General features: G+C 42.6%; 1 protein-coding gene across 1 annotated transcript in view; it reads right to left on the bottom strand.

Annotated features, from left to right (window-relative positions):
* The window catches only part of dnm3b (dynamin 3b), a 43402-nt gene extending 29397 nt beyond the window's left edge, over window positions 1-14005 (bottom strand). Inside the window, exons 1-8 of the mRNA XM_079488767.1 lie at window positions 13765-14005; window positions 12908-13256; window positions 5674-5747; window positions 5204-5353; window positions 3479-3682; window positions 2913-3011; window positions 2304-2464; window positions 410-552 (exon numbers count right to left, since the gene is read on the bottom strand). Of these exons, the coding sequence (XP_079344893.1) occupies window positions 410-552; window positions 2304-2464; window positions 2913-3011; window positions 3479-3682; window positions 5204-5353; window positions 5674-5747; window positions 12908-13068 (992 nt within the window). The 5' untranslated portion in view covers window positions 13069-13256; window positions 13765-14005. The remainder of the gene's footprint in view (window positions 1-409; window positions 553-2303; window positions 2465-2912; window positions 3012-3478; window positions 3683-5203; window positions 5354-5673; window positions 5748-12907; window positions 13257-13764) is intronic.
* Window positions 14006-19075: the final 5070 nt, after the last annotated feature.

Raw genomic sequence — 19075 nt, 5'->3', positions numbered from 1 at the left:
GGGGGGGAGTTCTAGACCCACAGGAACATGGTTAGTTACCGTTTGGGGGTCCCTCTACTGTACCCTCTACTGTACTGTACTGTACTGTAATAGGAAGTAGTGAAAATAGCCGATCTACAAGCTCACAACACGACATGAGGCGACACGTTGTGTGCTTGTAGATCTGCTATTTTCACTAGTTTGGGTCTCGGGCAAACGTATAATTTCTCTTTTGGGTCTCGACCTAAAAAGTTTGGGAACCACTACTCTAAGGTGTATGTATGTATGTCCATTTATGAAATGTAAGAAGTTTATGTTGTGAGTATGCGACTATATGTGTGCATACTGCGTATGCAAACATGCGTGAGTGTGTGTGCGTGCGTGCGTGCGTGCGTGCGTGCGTGCGTGCGTGCGTGCGTGTGTTACTGACTGCAGCAGCTGCTTGGTTTTGCGGGACGGGTCATCGGGACGGTATCCCCGGTATTCCTCTGCCTCCTTGTCCAGGGATAACATCTGGGACTGCAGCTTTGCTCGGAAGGCCGGCAGCGTGTCCCGGATGTGGTTGGTCAGTTGCTGTGGAAACCAAACGCCAAGCGGCCACAATGAAATGATTACTGATGCACCATGATGCTAAGGAGATGACAGTCTGTCAGTATGTGGCCATCATGTTGCTAAGGAGATGACAGTCTGTCAGTATGTGGCCATCATGGTTACTGTATGTATATCGTTGCTGTTGGGCAGAATCCCTCTTATCTCCATGTTTTTAACTTTGCCATACTTGATACACAGTCACACAAAAGCATCAAAAGCATCCACAAGCTCAAAACACTGCGCAAAGTGAGGCGTGTTTCTGCTACTTTTGAATTTGAATTCTGACAGAGACGATATGAATATTGATATAATATTGACGATATGATATTGATTATGTTTTCCATTGATCAAATATTAGAGAAGCACCTTTTTAATATGCTTCATTGCTTACTGTATCAATAAATCGACATAAAAAATGCACTTATTATATTATTATAATCGACTAAATTGATTTGTTACTAAATTAACCACTTAAGCCCTACAAGTGTCGCACACAAATAGCTATAAAACAAGCTGATATATAATATCATGATGTAGATCAGCTATTTGTGCTTTTTGTCTATCACACGTCTATCATTTTTCAATGAAATCGATTATTGATTAGTTTGATTAACTGTTCCACCCCTCATTTGAAGAGGCAGGTTTCCCAATCTGGGTTGAAATGTACTATAGAACACACTGTATAATAATAGTAGATTGATCCTGAAATTCCCCTTTTGAGAACTGAAAAATAGCATCATTTATTTTCTTTCCTGACAAAATCCACATGTACAACAACGATCCTTGAAATGTTTGATATCTGACGTTGAAGAAAACAGTTTAAGTTGACCATCCCACCCATGACCCAAAATTGCATTGTAAAACAAAATGCCAGACTCCAGAGGATTAAATACAAGTTGTGTGCACAGCCGGCCAGGTGCTGAATAGATTTTCTTTTTTAAGGACATGAACTAATCTACTTTTATTTGCAATGTTTCAACTGAAAATGGATTTGCCCGAGAAAATCCATTTTGGGTTGAAGCATCGCAATTAAAGGGGGGTTTACTGGTATGATTTCTCATGCTTTCATGTTGAAAGATCAAACTCAGGAGTCAGGATATACCCACATATACAGGAGTCAGGATATACCCACATATACAAGAATGTATACAAAGAATGCGTCAGGAGTAGAGGTGTCACGATATCGTCCCACGATATATTGCAATATTAAAATAATGTTTGCTTGAGCTGTTATGTTAGACTGGATGGTAAAGCCTATATGACAACAATATGACTATGAGGATAGTGGGATTTATATTGTATTAATATTGTATTTGTTATTAGTGTCTATCTGTCCTCGGGGCATGTCTTTATTTTTGTGTAGAAAGCACTTTGTACATTTATTTTAACACATTTAAACTGAAGATGATGGCCAATATTGTGAGAAAGAAAAGAAGAAATATATATAATAATGATATTGTATCGATATTGTGTGCCCAATATCGTGTATCATATCATATCATGAAATTAGTTACATTCCTACTAATGATGGATATTAACATAGAAGAGATAAACTGTGTCGGAAAGAAGCTGAGATTTCCAGCAGGGAAATCTACGGGAGCATGCGTTTGGTCCGACATGCGTTTGGTCCGAACGACAACCTACCTCAAAAACCCTAACCTAACCACAACCGCAAGCACGGAGCAGCGGACCCCTCACCAACCTTAATCCGGTCGTATTAACGGACCCCTCACCTGGTTGAGCTGCTTCTGCAGACGAGGCGTGCCCATTTTGTCAGATAAGTGTCTGTATGAAGCGTGGCCCAGGAAGAACTTCTTCTCTGCTTCCAAGGCAGCCTTGATGTCCTTCTTCCCGTCGATGTCCTTTTGACTGCGATTCACCACCCCGATGTAACCTGGGAAGCATCCAACGCACGCTCATGATAAGACAGGGCAAGTGACTGCCTATATACACACAGACATCAGCATTTTAGGAGGGCGATTATATGAATGCATTTTTATGCATTCATAAAATCGCAATTTTTTCATAAATGTTTATATGAATGCATTTGTATGCGCTGGCAATTTCCATTGCACGTCACAGGCACGCAACTATGTGTAAATTAGGCATACCTCAAAAAAATATAGTAATACAAGTGCACGCACGCACGCACGCACGCACGCACGCACGCACGCACGCACGCACACACACACACACACACACACACACACACACACACACACACACACACACACACACACACACACACACACACACACACACACACACACACACACACACACACACACACACACACACACACACACACACACACACACACACACACACACACACACACACACCTCTTCGTAGTGGCAGTAGTTTGTTCTCTAGAATCTCCCTGGCATCAGTACCCTCGTCCATCAGGTCCAGTTTGGTGATGACACCAATAGTCCTCATCCCTGAAGAGCAATGATTGATTGATAATGATTCATTATTAATATTTGAGACTGCTACAAAATCTATAAAGCTGCGATCCAAGTTGAGCTGCGGCTTCTACTCCAGTTACAAAGTGACAAAACGCTTACTTTGGTCAGCCAGTTCTGTGTTCTCCTTAAATGTTTTGTGTTGATCAACACTTCAACAGCGTCTCGCCAGTGATGTAAAGTAACTAAGTAGCCTACATGTACTGTACTTAAATACAATTTTGACTTGAGTATTTCTACTCCAGTACTACTCGGAGACAAATATTATACTTTTACTCCACTACACTTACGTATTTGAACACTTTAGTTACGTTTGTAAATAGCCATATACATTTCAGCCATTTGAAAATAGCAGATCTACAAGCTCACAATGAGTTGACCACTGGCGCTCCACTCCACTCCACTCCACTCCACTCCACTCCACTCCACTCCACTCCACTTACCCTGTGGGTCCACTTCCTTGGCCAGTTTGAGGGCATCAGAATTGGCCAGGTCACTGTTGGCCGGCGTGACAGCCAGAATGAGACAGGTATCCTTGGTGATGAACTGCATGATCATGTCCCTGATCTGCTGCTCGATGTCCGCCGGCTGGTCACCCACCGGCACCTTGGTGATGCCCGGCAGGTCGATCAGGGTCAAGTTCAGCACTGCAGAGTACAATGAGCATTACGTGCGGTGTTAATTTATTTTTTATAGCTAATTTTGATTTAGTTTAGTCATAGGGCCCTATTTTTGTTAATGCTAATCCCCTTATCCCTAAACTTCTTTGCCTTTTTTTTATTATTTTGAAAAACATATTAAAATTGTTCAACTAGCTGATCTACATCAACACGTTGTGAGCTTGTAGATCAGCTATTTAAACTATTCAAAAATGTTTAGATAAGGGTTTTAGCACTACAATAGGGCCCTATCTTTTGAATCAAATGTTATTTCGTTTTTGTCAAATTGTCGTCATCTGAAAAGATGATCTAGATATAATTGACTAAATCTACAGTTAATTTTGTTGACAAAAAACATTTTGGCAGGCCTTGATGGCGTCTTAATGGCTGATATTTACACATGATGAAATTAGCCGATCTACAAACTCACAACCAAACATAACATGACTTTGTTTTAGTTCTACTGGATCTCTTCTCCACTATAGTCCCTCCCTAACAGTTAAGTTTAGTTTTTATTTGTTGACGAAATTGTCAATATATTTAGTCTTAGTTTCAGACAGAAACACACATGTGAATGAATAGACAGAAGAATTATATCACCTCATTGGAATTTAATATGTATGGCACACTATCACCTCCACCACCAGAAACAGAGAAGGATACTGTACTGTTGTTTTTAACTCAGATTGTTGTTGCATTTGCTAATAATGGAAGAATACATTTAAAGCCTCACTGATTGTTAGTAGGACCAAGTGATTATAATATAGTGGATTGAATATTATAGAATATTACAATATTATTAATAATGTCCGTTTTTTAAGTGTTCTGCAAGGCGCTGTATATCTGACCTTATATCAGTGGTTACACGGAAAGGGGGAGGTCAGCCTGCTTTCTTCTTGCAAGGGAAAGCAGTGAACTTTAAAGGACACTGGCCATCTGCTTAGTCACATGGGCTACATACTACTTGTCCTTCGTAGACATCAGACAAATTCAATGATTTTATTTTATCTAGACAACCTATTCCAGAACAAGGTTCTTTGGCAACACTGACCTTGTTTTGAAAACATGCACTGGCATTTATTTGTTCACATAACCAGAACACGGTGACTCACAGCTTGCCATGGCCTACTTTGACGCAAATGATGAGCAAGTTCAGTCACGGTCAGGAAACTGCTGCTGGTTGACCCAATTGGTCACTCTCGGCTCCTTGCTTCTATTCTCAACCAATCACATATCTGTCTGTTCTGATGCTGTTTGCTACTGCTGCTGCTGCTCACCCTCCACCACTCCAGCTACAGGTATACCACCTGTTAGTCTGGGTCTGCTTTTACGTACTATGGAGGGTTTCAGAGCCCCTATCGATAGGGCAAATTGGGTGTGCTCCCTCAGAGTACCTAAAAGCTGATCCATTCATTGTCAAACCAAAATAAATGTATTGCTCATTTAATATTCATTAAAAGATATTCATGAGTTGTCTTGACTGGATAGTGATGTCATAATGATGCGTACCATGAGGGGAGTAGACGCGTAGGTTGATTGGGACAGCTGATATGCCTCTGTTGGCCCCTGTGATGCGGTCAGTCTCTGCCTCTATCTCCAGGCGTACCTCGTCGAAATCTGTAAATTTCTTCCCCTTGAGGTGCAGGAATTCAGCCCACTCTGTGGAAACGCAAAATGACAGTGATTACTGGCGTGTGGGAGTGTAGGTCAGGAGTTAAGTGCACATGACAGGAAAATAAACGCACACGAGTGCTCACGTTGCAACTCCTTCCTTGCAACATGCAACTACTTGCAACCAAATTGTTTTGTTGCAATGAGTTGTGACTAGTTACATTGGTGCGGCCTGGGATGGCTTCACTACAGTACCTATTGGAGATATTCCACATGTGTGTGTGTGTGTGTGTGTGTGTGTGCATGCGTGCGTGCGTGCGTGCGTGCGTGCGTGCGTGCGTGCGTGCGTACGTACGTGCGCCGCTTACCTGCATTGGCGCTGATAAGCTGCAGAACCAGGGGCCTACGGGTGACAATACCAGATCCACGGGGCAGGAAGTCCCTGAGGAGAGACAGCCAATGAAATCACACAATGTTGAAACACAGTCCGTTCAATCAATGCAGAAGAAAATCAAATCATCTGAAATATTTTGTACCGGCCTACCAGGAACCACCGTACCAGGACCTTTTTTCATAAATAAAAAAATTAGCCGATCTACAAGACGCGTTGTGAGCTTGTAGATCGTCTATTTTCAAATATCCGATGCATGGCCTAGTAGTCGTTTCTTTTGGGCTTGTTTTCATAGACCTGGATGCTTATTTCTCTCACACAATCTGGCAACACTGACAGCGACAGCAACAGCACCCATTAGCTGACACAGAATATCTGTCCCTCAGACTCAGTCTTCCCTAAAAAAAAAAGCCTGGCTATCGCTCCCGGCATCCAAGACTCTTCTCCTCCCTGACCTCCAAGGTGTGGAACTCCCCCCCTCCTCCCCCAGTCAGGATTGTGCAGACTCACTCCTCATTTTCCGCCGCAGTCTGAAACCTCACCTCTTCAGACTCCACTTCACCCCTGTAGCACTTCTCCTTTCTTGTTTCGCTTCTGTCACCTGACTTTTTTTTTAAATGTATAGAGGCTAATTGTACTGCCAGATGTATGTTGGTTACTTGTTATGGGTTGTGTACTGTAGATTAGACACTGTTTTCCCGACCACTATGCTAAGAATGGTTGCATGCTGTTTGATAGATGCTTGGTTTGATGTTTACCTGGTATCCTAGTTACTTTAGTCTCTTGCACCAGAATGTTGGTTCACACACAATTTCAAAATGCAGTGTATGCAACAGAAGCGCTGTAAATGAGACAGGAGTAAAGCGGATGCCCTTAACTAAATACCTATTGTGGAATAGTTAGACTCGTTTGAGGAGACTACTTTAGCACTAAATTGTTTTCTTTACACTCTGTTGTCTACCTAACCATTTACCCTGTCATTTGTTGACTATAAGGTTCATGCCATTTAATCAGATTTTGCTGATTTAATAGGATTATCCGGAGAATGAATAGGGTCATTTGAGTATCCAACATCTATCGCGATGAATGGGTCGGTACAATAATGTTTCCAGCCATGGTGAGACTACATGCGGTTATCAGGTGCTGTTCGACAGATTCGAGAGAACACAGTGTATGAGAGTGGTATCATCTGCGAAATGCCTAAATTCTAACTTTAAAATGCTAAATGGTGCATTTATATAACGCCTTTATCCAAAGCGCTTTACAATGTGCATTACATTCACCCACACATCCACCCACCCACACATCCACACACAGCTGAAGGAACCATGCGTAGTGTACACTTTGACATGAAGCCAGGATGAGGTTAAGCCCTTAAGCCCCATTATTTTTTTGGCTATTTGAAAATAGCCAATTTACAAAGCTCACACAACACAGTGTTGACAAATCTTCTCTTGTGGATGTCCCTGGCACCAAATATTTTCAGATGGGGTGGCAGTGGCCAAATATACATTTATTCTGTAATACATTACAAAGAAATGTAACGGTCCTTGACATGAAAATGTTTGAGTGCATGCCCTGAATGATCAGTGAGTCTCCTGGACCGATTCCCGGAAAGGCAGACCGGACTATACTGAATATCATGCCCCTACTCTCTGTCTGCATTTCTGGTGTCTCCCTCCACTATTGCTGTAAAATAAAGTCTTAACATTTTTAAATAACTAAGAGGAAGATCGACAACAGGTCAAAATGAGCATCTGCAATCCTGATGTTGCAAGGAGTTGCATTGTGTGGACATGTTTAGCGGCTTTGGATGTTATCAGTGATAACAGTGATTAAATCATGTGATAAGTTATCACATGATTTAATCTCCATCATCAGCCCTTATCAACAGCATGCAATGCAGCCAGAATGGACATTTCCACATACTGACGTCGTTGTCAGACGTTGTTGGTCGTGTTGTCCGACTATTTACTAACCGTAACCCTAAATCTAACCCTAAAACTCTAACCTAACTTCTAATCTGTTCTGCTACAATTATGACTACACTACTTCTTCTACACAACCTGTGGGTTCTCAACCCACGGGTTGAGAACCCCTGTTCTTACAGACTTACCGGTTCCCTTTTACATTCGAGACCTGAGGCAGATTTTTAAAATGCCTTCTAAATCCTAACCGTTTTCTGGAAATCGTATAGGCCTATTGCAATAATTTCAGTGGTTCTCAAATTTTTTCACATCAAGGACATGCCAAAACGTATTCTATTTGTCCACCGACCCCATCTCAAAATTACATTTTGTTCCGGGGACCCCCAAAAGCAAAGATTTGTGTTAAAAATGTTCGCTTTAAATAAATATATACGGTATTCAAAGTCTCAAAGATTTTAACACATTTTCAAGATTTTTCAAAAATAGCAGATCTACAAGCTCATAGATCTGCATAAAGTGACACGCTTTGAGCTTGTAAATGTGATATTTTAATAGCTAAAATCAAAGATGTCCCTGTTTTAACGGATTAAATAAAAAAGATAGGATTTGACTGTGCAACAGTTTTGTTGAAACAGCTGCAGGCATACTGTATAACACGGTTGTGGTGAGACCTCACAATGTTTTCGCTTCGGTGGCAGTAATTGAACTCCCGCATTTCCTAGTCGCCAATGCCTGCATTGCATGGTCCAGATAGGATCATACTGGTGATTATCGGTTGATTACATTCAAAGCGGGTGACATGTTGCAACTGCTTCCTTGAAACAGTTGCATTATAAAACTGCAAGGAGTTGCGACTAGTTGCATTGGTGCGGTCTGACCATAAAGGATTGATGTCACTTAAAACCAATGACTTCACTACAGTACCTATTGGAGATTCTGCACACGTATGTGCTTTCCTGTGTGTGTGTGTGTGCTTTCCTGTGTGTGTGTGTGTGTGTGTGTGTGTGAGTGAGTGCGTGCGTGCGTGCGTGCGTGCGTGCGTGCGTGCGTGCGTGCGTGCGTGCGTGCGTGCGTGCATGCGTGCGTGCGTGCGTGCTTGCATGTGTATTATGCACATGCGTGTTTGCATGTGTATTATGCACATGCATGTGTGCATGTGTCACACACTTTCCAACTGTCACAACCCAAGCTCACGCTATACGAGAGTTGTGACTGTGAGGCACCTGATTAACACGTATATTGATCGCTGGACTTTCCTCGAAGTGTAAAAAAAAGAAAAAGAAAGAGTCCGCATCTTGTCCACTCAGCAGTGCTTGAGCCAGCAGCTGTGGACAGATGGGTCATTACTCAGCATCAATGGTCTCAGGGGCAGTCTGGACCTGACTGATGCTGCTGACTAAAGTTGTCCAATTTGTCACAAAAGTAAAATCTAATAAAACCACATGGAAGAACATTGTGACAATGAACAACTTAAGCCCTATATACTTTTGCGTACAACGAATAGCGGATAAAAAGCCGACCTACAAGCATGCATGCATCACAATGCATTGTGAACCTTTTTCAAAAGTATTTAGAAAATGTATAACGATGACATATACCCAAAATAGAGATGCCAGGTTAAAGAGGTTAAAGCAAGTTGTGAAGTGACGTTGTGCTTCTTTCCACTGATAGAGAATACGGTATTGAAGGGAGTTACGAGCACATGGCGGGGGACAATTGAATGTAACAGTCTGCAATTTAGCAAGAGCTCCCTTCAGGCTACGACATGAGTCATCTTCAAAGCATGTTATAGACAAATGAGCAATCATGGAACTGAAACACCGTGTTTTCGTGTAGTGAGAGATTCTCGTGGGTGGTGGTGGTTGTGTCATGGAAACACTGGTGGGCTTCTAATCAGTTCTGCTACAATGACTACACTACATCCTGGTGAAACACTGGTGGGCTTCTAATCGGTTCTGCTACAATGACTACTACATCCTGGTGAAACACTGGTGGGCTTCTAATCGGTTCTGCTACAATGACTACACTACATCCTGGTGAAACACTGGTGGGCTTCTAATCGGTTCTGCTACAATGACTACACTACATCCTAGTGAAACACTGGTGGGCTTCTAATCGGTTCTGCTACAATGACTACACTACATCCTAGTGAAACACTGGTGGGCTTCTAATCGGTTCTGCTACAATGACTACACTACATCCTGGTGAAACACTGGTGGGCTTCTAATCAGTTCTGCTACAATGACTACTACATCCTGGTGAAACACTGGTGGGCTTCTAATCAGTTCTGCTACAATGACTACACTACATCCTAGTGAAACACTGCTGGGCTTCTAATCAGTTCTGCTACAATGACTACACTACATCCTAGTGAAACACTGGTGGGCTTCTAATCGGTTCTGCTACAATGACCACTACATCCTGGTGAAACACTGGTGGGCTTCTAATCGGTTCTGCTACAATGACTACACTACATCCTGGTGAAACACTGGTGGGCTTCTAATCAGTTCTGCTACAATGACTACTACATCCTAGTGAAACACTGGTGGGCTTCTAATCAGTTCTGCTACAATGACTACACTACATCCTGGTGAAACACTGGTGGGCTTCTAATCGGTTCTGCTACAATGACTACACTACATCCTAGTGTTTTCTAGACAGGTTCCCTTTTACTGTACACTGAACACATTAACACCTGAGGCCAATTCTAAAAATGCCTTCCAAATCCTAACCGTTTTCAGAAAAACCTATGTTGCGATAATTTCAGTGGTTCTCAAACCTTGACATGTCAAAGATATGTCAAAATATATTATGTATTCTATTTGTCCGCCGACCCCATCTCAAAATATTTTGTTCCAGTGGCCCCCAGAAGGAAAGATATGTGTTAAAAATGTTCGCTTTAAATAAATATATATATTCAAGGATTTGAAGAAAAAAATAATCACAATTTGAGCTTGTATATCTGATATTAACAGCCAAAATCTAAAATGTCCTGGTTTTAACGGATGAAATAAACAACAAGGATTTGACTGTGTAACAGTTTTGTTGAAACAGCTGAAGGCATAATGTGGTTGTGGTGAGACATCCATCTGTCATCATCAGTAGGGTTAGGGTATCAGTTACATTATCAATATACGTAATGCTGCGTTCACACTGGCAGATGCAAAGATACACAGCCTATTTGTAGCATTGTATATTTGTAGCTGAAGTTGAAACCAGCTCAACTTTGTTGTAGCTTTTGTAGCTGTTGTAGCTTTTGCAGCCGCTACAAACATTGGATGTATCTTTGTATCTTCATGTCGCTAGCTTCCATTGAAAATTAATGGTAGACTGTATCTTTGCATCTGCCCATGTGAACGCAGAATATGACTATGCCTCAGTCATCAGTATACATGTCATGAATTATTGAGCTAAATACTGCACTGTTTTGTTTTTCAGGTGAACAAGATCATAGACTATACTTGACTACTATATCAACGCTTCACAACCCTATGGGTGGGAAGCCGTGAACACTTTCAAGATTTTCAAGTGAGCCCTGATCCAGAAACGGTTGGGAACCAATGGCCTAGAATACAGATGAATAATACATGATCATTGTCTCAACATATTTAGCAGTTGCGAGTTGCTACTGCTGAATAAATGTGGTTGTATGATTATGCATGCTTCTTAAAAGCAAAAAGCCCTGAGGCCGCTTCTACAAATACCATCCTAATCAGTAGTTCTCACAGTTTAAAGATTTTTCCAAAAATGTCAAAAATAGCAGATGTACAAGCACGCAGCACGGCACAAAGCAACACGTTGTGAGCTTGTATATCTGCAATTTTTGAATAGCCAACGCTAAACAAAAAGACACAGATGCTTTCCCGGTTTGAATGGGGTAAGATAAATAACAGGTATTAGACGTGAGGGTGTTCTGAACAGAAAACATTGAAATGCCATCTGAAATGATGCCAGCGGCTGTATAGGGTAACGTAGGCAATACATGTCCTGGGCTGCAGAAAGAGCACACCCTGGAGTTCTGTCTGTATAGGGTAACGTAGGCAATACGTGTCCTGGGCTGCAGAAAGAGCACACCCTGGAGTTCTGTCTGTATAGGGTAACGTAGGCAATACATGTCCTGGGCTGCAGAAAGAGCACACCCTGGAGTTCTGTCTGAAGGGGCTGTATAGGGTAACGTAGGCAATACGTGTCCTGGGCTGCAGAAAGAGCACACCCCGGAGTTCTGTCTGAAATGATGCCAGGGGCTGTATAGGGTAACGTAGGCAATACATGTCCTGGGCTGCAGAAAGAGCACACCCTGGAGTTCTGTCTGAATGGGCTGAAATCCCTGAAGAGCAGCGCTAACCCAAATACTGACTCCCCTGCTGTATGTACAGTTGCTTGTTAAAAATAAAACGGTGACGTCCACACTCTGGTGGTGGGGAAAAAAGAAAAGAATGGGGCCATCAAGCTGAAACCGTGCACATCAGCCATGCACACACACACACACACACACACACACACACACACACACACACACACACACACACACACACACACACACACACACACACACACACACACACACACACACACACACACACACACACAGCATACTGGGAACAGCAGTTACTTAAGGCCAGTGGTGGACAGCATCATAATATATTTACTCAAATACTGTACTTCAAAATACAGTGTCTGTACATTACTTGTGTTGAGTGTTTTTGAATACTTGTGCCTTGCACTCGACTACATTTCAAAGATAAATATTGTACTATTGACTCCACTATACATTTCAATGAGGGGAAGGTACACCAGCAACATCAGCAACACTCTACAAGCTCGCAATGGTTTGCATCGTGACATGCTGTGAGCATGTAGATCTGCTATTTTTCATTATATTATATATTATTAATAATATATATATATATATATATATATATATATATATATATATATATATATATATATATATATTTATTCATTTTTCCCTGAAAAATCTTAGCGTTTTTGGGGGGGAGTGTCTAAGCTACATAAATGTATTCTAAAAAGTTTTTTTTAAATGCAAGCACTCTAACTTGAGTAAGGAGGAGCATACTTTAATTCAAGTACTGGAGTTGCAGTACTTAGCCTATACTCCACCACCACTACTCAAAGCTGGGAGAGATGGTGTGTTGTGTTGTGTTGTGAACCCATCCAAGAGATTGTCCCTATAGTCCCTCCTACGTTAATCCGCAAGGTTAACGAGAGAGGGGATTATCCTATTTCTGGTGGTCGCTGCAGCATGCCTGGGGCTCACCCTACCTGCCAACAAAGTTCTCCAGCACGGAGCTCTTGCCAGCACTCTGCCCTCCCACCACGGCGATCTGTGGCAGGTCCAGGTTGCAGGCCTGACCGATGGTGCTGAAGGCATCCTGCAGCTTGTTGACCAGCGGGATCATGTCCTCCATGCCACGGTTCCCCATGGCTGCTCGTAGATGGAGCAACTGACTGGAGATCAGAGAACGGAGAGAGAGAGAGCCAGAGAGAGAGAGAGGGGGGGGGGATGTGGTGCTGATGCTATATATCACTCCAGGTTGCTGCTACCGTCGTGGTGCTTGTTGATAAGTCATCTAGTCGAGCATCGCCCCGAGCCAAGCAAGGGTCGAATGGACTATAGGAAGGAGAGATAGAGGAGCGAGAGAGAGAGACAGAGGGAGAGAAAGAGAGAGAGAGGGAGAGAGAGACAGAGGGAGAGAGAGAGAGAGGGGGAGAGAGGGAGAGAAGGAGAGAGAGATGAAATAAAATGACAGGGGCAGACTATTGCGCAGTTGCTTGCTTGCCGCGCGCGCGCGCACGCACGCACGCACACACACACACACACACACACACACACACACACACGTTCTATTTCAAGGGCATGTAGTCAGTAGGAGCACCATAGCCGCTCCATAATCACATTTGCACTACAGCTGTGCAAACCTCGAAGCTCTGCAGAGGAAACGTCACGCGAGCGAGCCGAGCGCTACAGTAAATAAATAAAAAATGCGTCGCATTTATTGTGTTTCTAAAACGTAAACCGTTTGAAAACATATGCGCGCCACTCCACATATAAATATATTTAACATCTAAGCTCCTTTCATTTGAGAGCAGCACGGGTGTCATTGCCACCTTATGCTTACCCGGCTTTCAGATCCCCTTGGCGTTTTCAATGTCGCTGTCCAGTGCTGAAACGACGTCCAGATCAGTGACAACCCTCTGCGTAATAATTATAACACGAAGCACCTGCTCGTCAAGCGCCGCATCGGATTTGATTTGAATGAATGTCCTGTAGTAGTGCAGTGCACTAATAATAATAACCGCTGTGCTTCGTTTTGCTCGGCTAGAGACCTCAGCACGTTCTCATCCAGACCCCATGATAAGAATTCGCCGTGGATTAATCATATTTCTTTTCCTTTTTTTCCCCCCCTTCCTCCAGTCCTTTTACGTAGTCACGATAATTGCGAAGCTTGGCTGCGCCTCCTCGATCGAAGCTGCGCCTCCTCGGCACCGTGATTGACCCGGCGGAGGACCAATGAGAGCCGCGGAGCCGCGGGCGGGACAGACGGACGCGGCACGCTATTGGCCGAGCGCACCACAGGTTAGGCACAACAAGCCCGCCCCCTGTTTACATCATGGCTTTACATCCGTGCCGTTCCGTCACTCCGTGTCATTTATGCCGTCGGTCGTGAGCCTGCGACACAGTGCAACGGTGGGATTGGATGGACGATGCACTCTTGTACATAATAATGATTTTACCCCGCAGTTAAACACAAGGAGCAAGCCATACATTATAATAATACATGTTATATATATATAGGCCTATTCCCGCATCAAAGTTGGGGGAAACGGCGCGCTCGGCATTCCTGTTTAGATGTTTTCTATTTCTGCATAACAAAATTACAACATGACATCGAGCGACGCTGGTGTGGGAGATTTTGACAACATTAATGATGCTGTTTGGTCACTGCCTGCTGTAGAATGCTGTCATGCGAAAGGAAGGACACTGTCACGTCATTCTATTTTAATCTCCACACTAGCCGACATCTGTGGCACGTAACAAAACATTAAATCTCCTCCACTGGCTTGTCTGGCTGTGAACAATGGCTTATTAATTTTACATGTCGTTGACAGGTCTAGTCGGACTCGGGAGGCATTTGATTTGCTCCACAGTGGCTCCCTAACAGGGTAAGCAGTGGCACGTTGTGCAGCCTACCACGTCCACGATTATCATTAAATAACAGTTGTGGGTCAGAAGAAAATTCATCCCTTTAGGCTATTATATTTTCTCCTTCACATAACGCCGGTCAGGCCAACTGGTTATCTATCGCAATGCAGTACATCACAAATGGCATTAGGTGGCAGTAACGATCTAGATTAGTAGCAAGCAACTGTGGTCTGTTCAACTGGTCCCTTCCTGTGCCGTCTGTCCTGTCGTTTATTCAGTTCTTTCTTTCTTTCTTTCTTTCTTTCTTTCTTTCTTTCTTTCTTTCTTTCTTTCTTTCTTTCTTTCTTTCTGTCTGTCTGTCTGTCTGTCTGTCTGTCTGTCTGTCTGTCTGTCTATTGGATATTTCAAAAGTATTGTCCTTGTATTTTGAGGGCCAAATTAATAAGTTAGGAAAAGAGTAGGTGTCATGCACTGAAAATAGCCGATCTCAAAGATAGTAATAAGAGAGAGAGAGAGAGAGAGAGAGAGAGAGAGAGAGAGAGAGAGAGAGAGAAGCTGATATTATTTTCAGTGATAGAAGTAGCCTACTTAGTACTTACATGTTTTAAATACCAAAAGTAAAAGTGCTCATTGTGAAGAATGTCCCATAATAATAATAATAAAAAATGAAGCCTATTAAAAAAGATCTATTGAAAATAGCCTATTTTCAAATGGCTGAAAATAAATATATAGAGTGGTTTGTGTTTTGTAATAATAATCAAAATCTACAAAGCAACTAGCCTACTACTAATGTTTTCATATAATTGTTGTATATGATAGTATGAGTACCGGTAAAAGTACATTTTCATCTGAGTTGTAGTGGGGTAGAAGTAAAAGTAGCCAATTGAAAATTGCAAATACTGAAGAAAGTCAAAAAGGAAATACCTCAAAATTGTACTTAAGTACAGCCCTTGAGTACATGGCATGTACTTATTAATTCACACCTGACACTGAATCAACCTTGAATTGGGTCCTTTCAATTACAAAGTCAGAGAACTATAGAGTTAAAATCTATTCATTAAAATCAGTTCCAAACTGCAGCTCTGTCTGTCTATCCAACGCACAGCTATACGCCTAGTATGTGACAAACAGTTCACAGCGGTGGTGTGATGTCGACATACTGTAAGATGTGGTAAACGGGCCACGTGAGGTATACGTGTCAAAGATCCTGTTTCTGGGGCAGTGACTAGGGTTAATTTTCGGGTCAGTGTTTTAAAGCCCAGGGGAGTGGGCCTGTTTTTAGATTGGACCAGGCAAGGTCACTCCAAAGACCCTGGCTGAATGTCTACTACACAGAGCTACATCTTTTCCTAAAACTATCGTGGTATTTTGATTGATGCCTCCCTCAAGTCTAAGCCACATGTGCTGTACGTGGTGAAAAAACTGAGGCTAAAACTGGGTTTTTATTTTTTCAAAGTACATTGTTCAAACTTTTAACTTGGTGTAGTACCTATTTTGGGCATGTCATTATAGGCAGCAATTATCAATAAAAGAAAATAAAGAATATGTGAAAATATTTCAAGAATTTTCTAAAATAGCAGATCAACAAGGCTCCCCTGTCACGTTGCTTTTCAAAATTCCAGGTAGTCCGGCTTCACGTGACTGACAATGGAATCCGGATGTGTGTTCTCACTTCCAAATCGTACTAGGTTGACGACAACGTGCACCAAGCGGACCCTGTGAGGCACGCCGAGCGAGGCGCTAGCCGCTGGCAGAGCGTACGTGTGCCCATTCCGAGAGCTGCGATGTCCACTCCGGCTAACTCAGCACCGTTACAGTTGCATACCGATAGGCTTGTCCTTGTAAATCATGTCCTCCTCGTCAACATGTGACAGAAAAGCCTGTTGTGTCAAACCAAACGTATTGGTCAGATATGTTACCAAAGTCATCACAGTGGTATGCTAATTTCACCCAGGAAAACATGCCAAGTAAAACTGTTAACAACATTGCTGTGCTTATATAGGCCACATATTTATTATACCTGGGCCTTGTCTGAAGTAGACAAGCTACTGGCCCTTCCCCCATGCTTTTTTACACACACACGCACGCACGCACGCACGCACGCACACACACACACACACACAACCCGAAAACATTGTCCTCAAATGCCCTACTACGTAGACAGAAAGACGGGGACGGTATAGTAAGGGCATGCCTCCTTAGTCCTTGCCGAGGTTTGTACTCTACTGAGTGCACCTTTATAGTGTCCTTACAGTAGGTTGTGTGTAGGATGTGTGTATCATCTGTGTAGCTGTATAGCTGTTGCTAATGTGCACTGCATGTTTGAATGCAAGCTGTTTTTAACATCTCCCATATAAGGCACTCTTAGATTAGATTCGACTTTATTGACCCAGAGGGATATTCGGTGTCACAGTCCATTCAAAATGGAATACTATACAGTAGTATACAACACTATACAGTGAAGACAGTACATCGAATCTCCACAATACATCCATATTTTGTAACACACAACGATTGTTTTTCTTGGGTGTGGTCAGCATATTGAAAAAGTTGGGTTGAATTATGCTTTTGCAGACTAAGAAATAGAGGTGGGGGGCAACAGACAGACAGTCCGATGTGACGTTATACTGTAGATCCGAACCCAGGTCTTCTGTAGGGGAAATGAAACACCTACCACACAGCCAAAGGAGAATCCACTTCATCTGAGAGAGATCGTATTAGGATTATGGGCTTCAGGCACATGTGCTACCTCAGCACCATTGACTTAATAGCCACTCCACAGCACATGGTACAAGCACAGTCCTTGCTACAGTCCTGTCTTTTGAGACACTTATTTACCTAATAGCCTATATAATTTAACCATAATAATATATATATTTTATCTGTGACTGTTTTGTGTACAGACAGTACAGTACAGTGTGTGTGTGTGTGTGTGTGTGTGTGTGTGTGTGTGTGTGTGTGTGTGTGTGTGTGTGTGTGTGTGTGTGTGTGTGTGTGTGTGTGTGTTTATTTTGGAAGCGAGAGAAATGCGTATATGTATGTGCAGTGAGGTGTTGGCCAGAGAGCGTAAATGATAATAATACATTCCGTACACTGTTGCTGGGTTTAAATGTTTAAAAATCTGATGTCTGCGATGAACACTGGGAGCTATAACAACAGTGTGTGCACTCTATTATTATTTTTATGCTTATATTCAGCATGTCCTGCACCTGATCATCATCCCGAGTGGATGTGCATGCTCTACGTTCCTTATTTATGGGCCAGAGAGCAGCCGTGGGAAAGGTGAAATTGCAGTTTCAACTTCAACCAGCTGATGGCTGCTCAGATGATCATGGCGAGTACATGGGAGAAAGCAGTTGGAAGTGTCTGGCCGACATTTTGAGAATTAGACTGGATGGCACCCGGAGGGTGAACTGTGGCAGTGACCTCCCGATTCCCAGGCGGCCTCTGCCGCCCCTAGTACAGTGCCCATTGTGTATACTGTACTAAAATAGCGATTAGGTATTTTTTATTTTACTGGAGTATTTCCAATATTCTATCACTTTACTTCTACTCCACTAAAGGCAAATATTGTACTGGGTAGACTGGATGGCCCAGAGGGCAAACTGTGGCAGTGACCTCCCGATTCCCAAGCGGCCTCTCTAACCACTAGACTTTCAACTAGATTTTGATTATTTAAAAAAAAGAACTTAACTGTAATGTAACTACATTACAGTATTGATACTTTTACTCACAGTAAGTAAACTTACAGGTACTTCTTCCATCACTGTTTCAAACCACTCAGCTACTGCGGGAGAAGATCAAGGTATCTGACTATAGGCCTATACTATACATCCCTATGCAACAATCGTCATGGTGAGTTTCCTGTCAACCTGCATGCTCCATTGCAGCACCGTGTTTTGACAGAGAACTAAGATGTCTGCTGGGCTCATCACAGCTCACAAACTGTAAAATTATCCCATTTGGGTCCAACACTGTGGATTTTCCTGTGCAAAAAAGGCTGTAAATCTGTCCTACTTTAAGAACCAAGACAGATGACCTTATTGTGAATTTGAATGTGATTACTGTAGAATATTACTTTGTGACTTTTGGCATTCTATTAAAAAGGAATTGTGTGCACAGCATAGCAAAACTGTAACTTGTTATTGATACTTAAACAGGGCTTTGAATGGAATTGGCTTTCCCATGTTAAATATTGCCACTATAATTGTCTCCACCAGGCCGAAGGCATGGGGAGAGAGTATGTTTTGCACTCCGTCCGTCCGTCCGTCCGTCCGTCCGTCCGT

Source organism: Electrona antarctica (genome assembly GCF_951216825.1).
Source record: "Electrona antarctica genome assembly, chromosome: 19".
NCBI lineage: Eukaryota > Metazoa > Chordata > Actinopteri > Myctophiformes > Myctophidae > Electrona > Electrona antarctica.
The sequence above is the reverse complement of the archived record's forward strand: the minus strand, read 5'-3'. Positions and strand labels throughout refer to the sequence as shown.